Raw genomic sequence first — 11,198 nt, forward strand, 5'->3', positions numbered from 1 at the left:
TTCGACCAGGCCACCTATAAAGGGCCCTCAGATCGGAAATGGATGAGTTTTCTCCCCATTCTCGAGCTCAGGTGAGTTTATGCCTTCCTTTGGTCGTTTTCGTGTTTTCTCTACCCATCTCTCAAGTTTTTCATGATTTCTACCCTGGTGTTTGAAGATTTAAAGCTTAAAAGGAGTTTTGGGAGCTTGGAGCTTTTGGAGCTTGGATTCTCCACACCTCCGAGTTAGGGGTCACACCACCCTCGATCTCCAAGAGGTTAGTGTAGATCCTTGTTTTTCCTTATGTTTAATGAAGTTTTAAGTAAGTTTTATAGAGTTTGATGTTTAAGGATTATGTGGGTTTTTGTGCTAATGTATGTTATAAGTATGATTAAATGATGTTTTGTTGGGGTTTTAAGTTAGTTTATGCCCCTTTATGCATGTGGGAGTGAGTATGCATGATTGGGAGAGAGTATGTAAGGATTTGGGTGTTTTGAGTTTGGTTTTTGGCTTGGCAGAATCGGACCTGTCGTCCAGAGGGGACCAGGTTCGGCCGCCGAAAGGAGTTTCGGCCGCCGAACCTGCATGGGAGGCAGTCTTTAGGCTGCCGAATGTGCCCCCGAAGGAGGGACTTTCGTTTCTGTCCTAGGGTTTCGGCCGCCGAACCTGCCGCCGAACCTACCCGAGTTTCGTCTCTGGAAGGGACTTTCGGCCGCCGAAGGTGCCGCCGAAAGTGCCCTGTCCAGCCGTTTCTTGGGTGTTTTCCATGCATGTTTAAGTGATGTTTAGAGGGGTTTTTGGGGGTATGTTTATGAGTTGTTAGAGTATGTTTGGCACCTCATTCGAGTCCACCTGTGTAGGATCGGACCCGAGGGACCGAGGAGGCCAGTAGTGCTAGCAGTTGCCGAGTCAGTCAGCGTCGGCCAGAGGTGAGTAGAACTAAACTTAATCTTTTATGCACAAAATCTAATGCCTAAAGCATGAGCATGCATCATGATTATGTATAGTAGGTTGATTGCACTAGTTCACGAATATGTTGCATTGCATTATTTCATGTTGATGTTGAGGTAGGGTGGACCGAGGCGACTTCAATAGCCCATATCTGTCACGAGTCTTGTCTTAGTCCTTTGAGAGCCGGACAAGTACCTGTAGGAAAGTCCATGTGAGCTCTCAGTGGACCAGACACCATGTCATGTATGTTACAGGCCTTTGTGAGCTCCTATGGGGGAGCCGGGCACCGACAGAGGGATTTTTGATGTCATGTCCATCCTCTGAGAGGAAAGATGCATGCAAAAAGTCAGACTCTCAGAAACCAGGGTCCGTGGGGAATAAATCTTGCATAAGCCCCGAGACGGACAAGATTATGTGATTTCTCTGTGTTATGACGCATCTCATGAAAGCATGAACAAGAAAAAGAAAGAAGAAGTTAAATGAATAATAACATACCTAAAAATGGAGGAATTAAAGCAAATGTTTTTAGTAAAATGAAATCATAATTAATGAACTGTTTTCTCTGTTTCTACTCACTGGGCTTTTTAGCTCACCCCTTTCCCCTAACCCCAGTTTTGCAGGTCTGAAGTTGAGTTCAGAAGTTTTCAGGGTAAAGTCAAGGCTAAGTGATGTATGCATGTAATAGCTTAGTTTATGTTTATGTTTAGTACGTTAGAGTGGACATGTATTATAAGTTAATGAGATGTAATGTAATGTTAAGTAAAGTTTATGTTTATGGATTAGTTGTGCTTGGCCCTATAGTCTGGTTAATCCCTGCTATCGCATGGTTATGTTTATGTTTTTTTTTTATGTTAAGTTGAGAACCAGGCTTGATGTATGTAATGTTGACCCAGCTAGAGCATTTGATGAGGGCTCTAGCATGGGGAAGTTTATGTTTTCAGTTATGAGGTAGCATGCAGGTCAAGCTTGGTGTATGTTCAGTTTCACGTTTTATGTTTAAGTTTTAATCATGTATGGGATTTGACCAGGTAATAGTATGTATGTTTGGCTTGCTACGGGTCCCGGCGGCCTTAAGCCGATCTGGATCCTAGCGCCGGTGGCGGTTCGGGCCGTTACAGAGGGGTATCGGTTTCCGGGTCGTTACAATTATGTCTCAGACGAATATATCTATTTTTATCATTGAAAGTTTTATTCTTTGCAATGGTTATTGCCGCTTGGCAATCACAACGCATTGATATAGATGATGTTGGTTTTATTCCTAGCGGAATATTTACTAAGAAGTTTCTTAGCCACTCAGTTTCAATTCTAGCTAATTCTAGAGCAATAAAAAATTCTGACTCCATAGTGGATTTAGTAATGAGAATTTGTTATTACAGAAATATTGAGAAGAAAGAGTCCCTGATTACAATAATCTTTTCTAATAAAAATGTCATTTTTAGTCAGTACAATTTTGTCTGACTTAAAAGACACCTTAATCCCAGCCTTTTCTAATAGAGTTACAGAAATTAAATTAACTCTTATATTAGGTATATGAAGTATTTCATTAAGTGCCAATGTCTTGCTAGATGTAAGTTTGAGAAGAACTTTCCCTTTACCAAGAACACTTGCAGTCCTAGAATCACCCAAATATATATGTTCTTCTCCTTCCCCCACTGTAGTGTAAGAGGTAAATGCATTTCTGTTTGCACAGATATGCCTAGTAATACTAGAGTCTACTACCCATTCTTGCACATTAGCTATAAGAAAAGTTTGAGAAATGACCGCAGCAATAATGTCATCTCCTTCAACTAAATTCACTTTTAATTTAGGAGAATTGTTATTTATCACTCTTTTTCTGCACTGAGCTGCATGATGACCTGGCTTACCACATACAAAACAATGTCCTTCCTTTTTAAAGATGGGATTATTAAACTTAGGTTTGTAAGCATATTTCTTATTTTCGTACCTGTTATTTGATTTGTACACTTTTTCTTGTACAAGATTTGCTATTGTAGTAAGCTCTTTACCTTTTGCAGTTTCAAGTTCCCTCCTATTTGTATCTTCAATGATGATATGGGTGATAAGATTTAACAGTGTCAACTGTTTGTGCTTGTATTTCAATTGTTGCTTGTAGTCACTCCAGGAATTTGGTAATTTTTCTATCAGCAGTCCAGCCACAAATTGATCTTGTAGAGTGATGTTTTCTGCTCTAAGATCTAGAAGTTTATGGTACTCATTAATTTGCATTTTGATGTCTTTTTCTTCAATCATTTCCCATTTATAAAAATTGCCAATTATAAATTTTTGTTTTCAACATCCTCAGCAGTATATTTCAAATTTATTGAATTCCATATTTCCTTGGCTTCCTTGTAGGTACAATAGACATCAAAGAGATCGTTAGAAAGAGTACTAATAATTGTATGCCTACATATCTTATTAAAATAGACCCAGATTTCATGCAACTTTGGATCAACAGCAGGTACAGGTCTTGATTCTGTGGGTGCTGAAGCAACGCCGTGCATATCAAGTATTGGAAAAAAATTCTCACTTGCCATCTTTTAAAATTCTGACCTGAAAAAACCTTAATCTTCGAGATGTCAGGAAAAGGTTTGGCGTATGGAACAACAGGCAGAAGAGACCCACCATTTGCAGCAGTAAGAAGCATGGCAGTAGGAAGAACAGCAAAAGCAGAGACAATGATAATATCATTGAAAGCAGGCAGTGCAGAAGCAGAGGCAATGACAACATTTGGTTCCATTTATTTAAATTTGCAAAGACTAAATCCTTAAAATTGTTGTAAAAATATGATAAAATAATGAAATTTGAGTCGTGTTGAATAATGTCCTTAAAGATTTATTTTGTAATCCTCCAGGATTAAACAGATTCTTCTGGAATTTAATTTCCAGAATCAGGATAACAAAAATTTATCTCTAATTTATAACTGAGTAGAAAATACAGAGAAAATAAAAAATAAAGTAAAAAAATAGAAGTGTCTATCTTTATAAAAATGGATACTATGTATAGTGAAAAAAAATGACCGTTATAAACAGTTATAAAAGTCTTGAAATAATATAATAAAATCATAACGGTCAAATTTAATATTATATTTAAATCTCATAAATAAATCTTTAATAACCATAAAATGTTCAACGACATAAAATCTTTAATGATTATAAAATCTTGAACGATCATAAAATTTTCAACAATCATTAAATCTTTAATGATTATAAAATCTTTAACGATAACATAATCACAATACAATTTTTAATGATCATAAAATTTTTTAAAATCTAAATTAATTTTATAACAATATTTATATGGAAATGAACGAACACCCATACCCATACCCATAGCCTAGATCGAAGCCTATGACAGATGGCTTCTCTCTCGCTCTCAAGTTCTCGCTCTGTTACTTTGAGTATTTTCAAAAATAGTATAAATTTTTATTTTTTAGTTACGTTATATTATTTATATAATATAACTAAAAATTTATTCATCAATCTTTTAATTTTAAAAAATAAATTATAATATTTATAAAATATTAAAAATTTTTAATAATCATTCATTTATTAACTTTAATTATAAAGTATTTTATTATTTAATTTCTATAATATAAAAAATTTTATTAATTAATTTTTTAAATTTATAAAAATATAAATTAATTAGTCAATCAAATTAAAAGCATTTTAAACTTTTCTCACCACTAAAATTAATGAAGAATTAAATAGTAAAATTTTTAAAATATTAAAGATAGTTTGATGTAATTTTTAAAATAAAAAAATTAATTAGTAAATTTTTTTGTACTACAACGACTAAATAATAATTTTTTAATATTAAAAAAATTAAAATCTTAAAGTGGATTTATATATATTATATTATGATTTTTTTACTGTTTATTACTTATTTACAAAATATTAAATTTTCTATTAAAAGAAAGAAAAACTTAAAAGGCTAATTTACATTCATCTAATTATACTAATTTTTTTTTTAATGATAGAAACATGTAAAAGCTAAAAATATTATTTTTATTATAATAAGTATATCCTATATATGAGATTGTGATTATCAATTATTGAATTATGGTAATCTTTTTTTTTTTTCCCCAAAATATCGTACAAAAATAATAACCTTTTTTGTTATTAATATGAGATATACCTTAGCAAAAATTTAAAATATTTTTAATGTTTTAAAAAATTTAAAAATTAATTTTTTTATTAATATTAACTGTTAATTATTATAAAAAAATATAAAACTCTCTAAATACAAAAAAATTAATTAGTAAATTTTTTTTATAAATATGGAAAACTATCTAATAAATCTTTTTAAATCTTTTTAAATTATATAAATTAAATAATAAAATAATTAATCATTAAAATTAATATAAAAATTAATTAACGCTGAGACTTCCAAGCCAAGTAAGCCAGCCTCTAACGCTGAGACTTCCAAGTCAAGTAAGCCTCTAACGCTGAGACTTCTTCTATCTTTCTTCCTAATTGATATGCATATTGTTGTTATTTAAATCTTTTCTAGGGTTTTATATTTCAGATGCCTTGCATGGACGCTATTTATCCAGTAACAAGACTTTTCTGTTCATTTAAATTATTTAGGGATTCATAATTCATTGAAGATCGTAACTCAGAGCAGCGAAGGATTTAACAGACTTTCGAGACCTTGAGCCAAGTAAGCATATGATCCTTTTACTCATTGTTTTTGTTTCTATTTGTGCTAAGGTTTATATTTAAGATTTCCATGAACAATATGCTTATTCTGCAGTGTTAAACTGAAGTTCCTCTAGAATAATTCAGAATCATGGTTTATAGAATTCTAGAATAACTTAGGGTTCTGCTTTTCTGCTTGTGGCTGAATACTCATCATTTAAAATCAAGGCCATGAAAGTTTTTTTTTTTTTTTTCTTTTTTCTCAATTTTGTGATTGCTACAGGTGATTCAGTTTAATGGGTACTATTATGATTTCTCCAATGAGTGATGTAGACAGAATCAGCAATCTTCCGGACCATATTGTTCATCACATCGCTTCCTTCCTCAATGTGCTAGAACTGGCAAAATTGTCTCTTACGTCGAAAATGCTAAGAGAATTATGCATGTCAGTTCCCTTCTTGACTTTTGATGGCATGCGTTGGAGAAACAGATATAAAAGGTTACGGTTCATAAATTCTGTGGACAGATTCCTTGCTCTCCGAAAAGGAAAGCAGACCCGATGCTTATCCATTTGCTGGCCTTTTTCCGCTGTCAAAACTGATGAGAAATTCCGAGTTTTTACATGGCTGTATAATGCAATAGCATGTGAAGTTCAATTGCTTGATCTCGAATTCATCCTCAAAGGAAATGAAGTATTCTCGTTGCCGCTTCTTGTCTTTCATTGTGAATCATTGAAGGAATTAAAAGTAAACTTGAATGGAGGCATTCTTGATAAATTTCCCCCCTCTGGTGGATTTTGCAATCTCAAATCCTTATCTTTAAACGATCTTAAACTTAGTAATGAGGATTTTGGAGAGTGGATTTCATCTTTCTGCAAGCATCTTGAGAAATTAACACTTCGGCAAATTCACGGGGTAGCGAATATTAACATCAGTAGCTCCACTCTTGGATCTTTGGTCATTGAAACTTGTTGCTCTAATTATCTGCGCAGTATTAGCATATCAGCAGAAATGCTAAGTGATTTTATCTTGGATTGGAAAGCTTGTATTTGGAATGGCAGTTCATTGAAAATCTTTGCACCAAACCTTGTTAATCTGAGGTGGGATGGACATCTTGTGAATTTACACTGCTTGGAGAAGCTGAAGCATCTAAAACGAAGTGCAATCAATCTATCAATTAATCCTTCATGTCCTTGGTATGAGAGGTCTACCAATCAGAACTTATCAATGCTACTTAATAGCATTTGCATGAGTGGAGCTCTATTTTTAACCAATGAAGGCATTAAGGTAAAACAATATACTCTGACGTGCTGAAATGCTAAGGACAATCACTTTTTTAAGTGGTTATCCAACACTGTCTGCCCTATTGGTTGGAAAGTATTTATTGTCTTTTCTTTCTCCTTAATTAATCATTAATTATTATACTTTTCCACAAATAGGATGGAGAATGTTGAACAACCACTTTGAAAAGTGAAGTGGCTGCCCATAGCATTTCTCATGACATGTTTGCTGATTGTTTGGTCACTACTTGTGCTGACATTATTGTTAATGTTGCAGAATTTGTTTAAGAAGGGTTTTCTACCATATCCCTTCCATAATTTGAGTTGCTTATCATTACACGCCAACGATTTAAATGATGATTGGGTGCCTGCTCTAGCTTGCCTTCTCAAAGGAACACCTAAGCTGAAGAGCCTTCACATAAAAAGATACAACATACCTGCAAAACGAGTATGCTTGCATCTCTCTCCTCTCTCATACGCCTGTGCACACACTATTCATATTAAATTGCTCATTCAATGCTTATAGTTATTTTGCATGCTTTGATATAGTTAAGCAATAAATATTTTATTGTCTTTAGTTTCACAATTTCATATTCACTCTATTGCTATTCTCATTTACAAGCAAAACTCTGTTCCTAATTATATCACCCTTAAATCTTTTTTATCTTCTTGATCTGAATATTTCCCTTATTCTTTCAGGTAAAATATTCACAATCAACGATGCATGTGTTTACCATACGTTATTGGGAATCTGAAAAGCTAGCTTTTGTTCATCAACTGGAGGAAGCAACGATACAGCTTTTTCACAGAGGGGATAATGATTTGGAGCTCGCAAAGTTCTTTCTCAAGCATGCTAAGTCTTTGAAGAAGATGACTATCTTTTATTCAACTTTCTTTTCCCCACCTATCCTTAGATTGGTAGGTGATGACGGGAAGGCTTCTACTGCAGAAATAGTGTACTTTCCATCGCCTCTCTGCAATATGGAAAATTATTATCAGTAGGTTCAAGAGCTAGGATATTTTTTGCTTCATATCTTTTTGACAAGACTTTAAGGCTGTGACGCCTTCAACAAGTAGAAACTTTTTTTTTTTTAATTTGATTTTATTGATAATTTTTTATTTAATTTAAATTCAACATTTAAATAGATATTCCTCATGCCCAATAATTTTTATTCATTCTGCTTTTTTTATATATATTAAAAAATATAATTTTTTTATTAACTTTTTAATTATACTAATTTTAAATACGTTAACTTCTATTAAATATTAAGAGATATTTTAGAGATTGAAAATAAAATGATTAAATAGAGTTATAATAGTTAATTTATATATTATTATAATTTTTAAAAAATAAATAATAATTTTAAAATAATTAAAAATAATAAATAAAAATTATGAGATGAAGAAAATAATATATATTTTAATTTTAAAATTAATTAAATATAGATTTAATACAAGTAGTAGTTTTGTGTTTTGAAATTATGCTCCACTAAATTATTAAACGTAAAGAGTATAAATTGAAAATGAATTTAAAACGAAAATTTTAATTCAAGAGACAAAAAGCATAAAAGAATCAAGAATAAAATGACTTCTTTTGTTCCAATGGGTCACTTATCATTTATTCTTTGGAATCCTGTGCATATAATTAAATTATTTTAATATTGCTCAGTTAAAATTTATCAATTTTGCCTCTGGTATTCACTAAATTTCTCAATTTTGTCCTTATAATTTATTTAAAATTTTAAATTGTTTATTTATTGTGCTTAAATTAAATACAAATCGTTATTTTAATTTTAGTTAAAATATAAAAAAAAAAAAGGTAAACTATAATTTAGTCCCTCTGGTTTAGTGAAATGTAACCTTTCGTCCCTCTGTTTTAAAAAACCTTCAATTTAGTCATTGTGATTTTTAAAAACTATGCCATTAGTCCCTCCCGTTAGATTTTCAGTTAAATCACCGTTAATTTTAGTTAAAAAGACTAAAATACCCATTCTCTCTCCTTCTTCTTCCTCTTCCTCCTCCTCTTCTTCTTCTCCTTCCCGATCTCCTTCTTCTGCTTCTTCTTCTTCTTCTCCTTCTTCTTCTTCTTCTTCTCTTTTCCGATCTCCTTCTTCTTCTTCCTCTTCTTCTTCTTCTTCTTCTCCTTCCCGATCTCCTTCTTTTGCTTCTTCTTCTTCTTCTTCTTCTTCTTCTTCTTCTTCTTCTTCTCTTTTCCGATCTCCTTCTTCTTCTCTTTTCCGATCTCCTTTCTTCTTAAGTTCCTTTGTGATGAATTACTCAACTCTGCTCTTGTTCGTCAGCACCTTGAGCAGTGCGTGGAAACTACAACTGAATTGCAGCAGAAATTGCGATCATTATCAGTGGAATTGAAAAATCTTAAGTCTAGGGAAGAATTTCTGGCTGCAACAAGTAACTGAGCACACGGGTGAAATTTGCCACCATAATAACATGCAAGAACATGTTGGGAAAAACTCTTCAACTCCTTTAGATCATCTAGGACCTTCTCTCTCATCAGACATGAATATTCAGGATGTGGAGAATGTGCCTTCTGTTGCTTTGAAAGAGTCACAAGCATATTGTCCTGAGTTGAGCACCATTAAGGATGACATTCTTCATCTGCAGAATCTGATTACCAGCATAGAATCACAACTTCTAAAGCAAGCTACGCGGAGGGAGTTTCTGGGCAGTGATTCTATAGGTCGTTTGTATTGGGCTTCTGCTACACTTGCTGGGCATGCTCGGGTTGTTGCTGATGGGAGTTTGACTTTGCGGCTCAGGAAAATATCAGATCATAAGGGCCTATCAGACAATGTTTCAATTTTCAAGCATTCTGCTTCACTTGGCATGAACACTTTTTTGGATTCGGAAGGGTCAAGAGCTTGTTTTCCATTCATGTTTAATCCAAATGATAGTATTCCTACATGCTCACCATGGGTTTCATATGAAACTGATTAAGAGTTTGAAGAGCTTATTGGTTGGTTGGGAGATAATGACCAAATGGAAAGAGAACTGAAAGAGTCTATTATCCAATGGTTAAAGCTACGATTCCATGAGACTCAACAAACTAGAAACACGGTTCAAGAAGAACGCCAAGCAGCTTTGCCAATAGTCATGAACAATGACAAATCTCCATTTTCTAATTGTCTTGTTACCAAGGCTGCATTGTTTCTGGAGAAGAAGTACGGTGCTTGTGTTGAGCATGAGACCATTAACATGTTGAAGAAGAGAGGAAAGAAAGGCAAAGGAACAAGTGAAGAAGAAGAAGAAGATCGGAAAAGAGAAGAAGAAAAATAAGCAGAAGAAGGAGATCGGGAAGGAGAAGAAGAAGAAGAAGAGGAAGGGGAAGGAGAAGGAGAGAGAATGGGTGTTTTAGTCTTTTTAACTAAAATTAACGGTGATTTAACTGAAAATCTAACGGGAGGAACTAATGGCATAGTTTTTAAAAATCACAGTGACTAAATTGAAGGTTTTTTAAAACAGAGGGACGAAAAGTTACATTTTACTAAAGCAGAGGGACTAAATTACAGTTTACCCAAAAAAAAAACATACATGTTTGCCTCACTGACCAAATAGTTTTCTATTTCTCAATGACGACAAACTTTAATTATTTTATTAAACAAAGTTCATAATTTCAAATCCCAAAACGATTTAACCCTATTGCTTTGGCTCAAATTAAAATATTAAGATGCTTATTAATTATTTTGATTCACAATATTTTCTCTCAATATTAGCTACAAATCAAATTATTCAAGTATCACAAAAGAAGTTTAAAGTATTAAGTATACTAATAAATATTTCTAATAAAAAGAAAAATTAATATAAGTAAAAATAAATAATAAGAGTTAAAGCTAATCAAATGTCCTAAATTAAAAGTTAAGTGCACATAAAGTTTTAAATCCCTAACAACGCAAATCCTACAACTAATTTCATTACAAAATATACTAATGGAGAAAACAAAACTCTAGTGGAGGAAGGTGAGTTCAATCTCTTGAAACGGCTACGTCCTTGAGCACAAATTTTCTCCCTTATTGCGAAGAATGATTGTTGTGGTTGCTAAGCGGAACATTCCACATTCCCGGAAAATAAAAGATTGGAGGGATTTATATAAATAGTTTAAAAACTACTAAATAATTTATTTGGATTAACTTTTAAAAGTTATTTGAGTGTAAGCTATATATCAGAACTGCCATGACTCAGAAAAATTAGGTAAAACTAATGAAATTATGAGAAAAAAAAAACTATTTATGACATGAGGTGCATGAACCCATAAAATAAATTTAAAAATTAAAGTTAGATCCTTTTTAAGGTATCCAAACATTTTAAAATGATTTTCAAATTCACTATAGATGCAT

At 32.7% G+C, this 11,198-nt stretch overlaps 1 protein-coding gene across 1 annotated transcript; it reads left to right on the forward strand.

The window, feature by feature from the left end:
• Positions 1–5,450: 5,450 nt before the first annotated feature.
• LOC110622718 (F-box/LRR-repeat protein At3g58900) lies at positions 5,451–7,917 on the forward strand. The gene is made up of 4 exons (XM_021767320.2): positions 5,451–5,589; positions 5,851–6,853; positions 7,124–7,294; positions 7,546–7,917. The coding sequence occupies exons 2-4, from the start codon at positions 5,864–5,866 to the stop codon at positions 7,846–7,848; spliced, it is 1,464 nt and encodes a 487-aa protein (XP_021623012.1). The 5' UTR covers positions 5,451–5,589; positions 5,851–5,863; the 3' UTR covers positions 7,849–7,917.
• Positions 7,918–11,198: the final 3,281 nt, after the last annotated feature.

Source organism: Manihot esculenta, chromosome 9, assembly GCF_001659605.2.
Source record: "Manihot esculenta cultivar AM560-2 chromosome 9, M.esculenta_v8, whole genome shotgun sequence".
NCBI classification, from domain to species: Eukaryota; Viridiplantae; Streptophyta; class Magnoliopsida; order Malpighiales; family Euphorbiaceae; genus Manihot; species Manihot esculenta.

Bases quoted from the DNA above. Each gene is read 5' to 3' on its own strand.
- LOC110622718 (XM_021767320.2), top strand. From the start codon at position 5,864: ATGGGTACTATTATGATTTCTCCAATGAGTGATGTAGACAGAATCAGC. The intron at 6,854-7,123 runs GTAAAACAATAT...TTAATGTTGCAG, and splicing joins TAACCAATGAAGGCATTAAG to AATTTGTTTAAGAAGGGTTT. The intron at 7,295-7,545 runs GTATGCTTGCAT...TTATTCTTTCAG, and splicing joins ACAACATACCTGCAAAACGA to GTAAAATATTCACAATCAAC.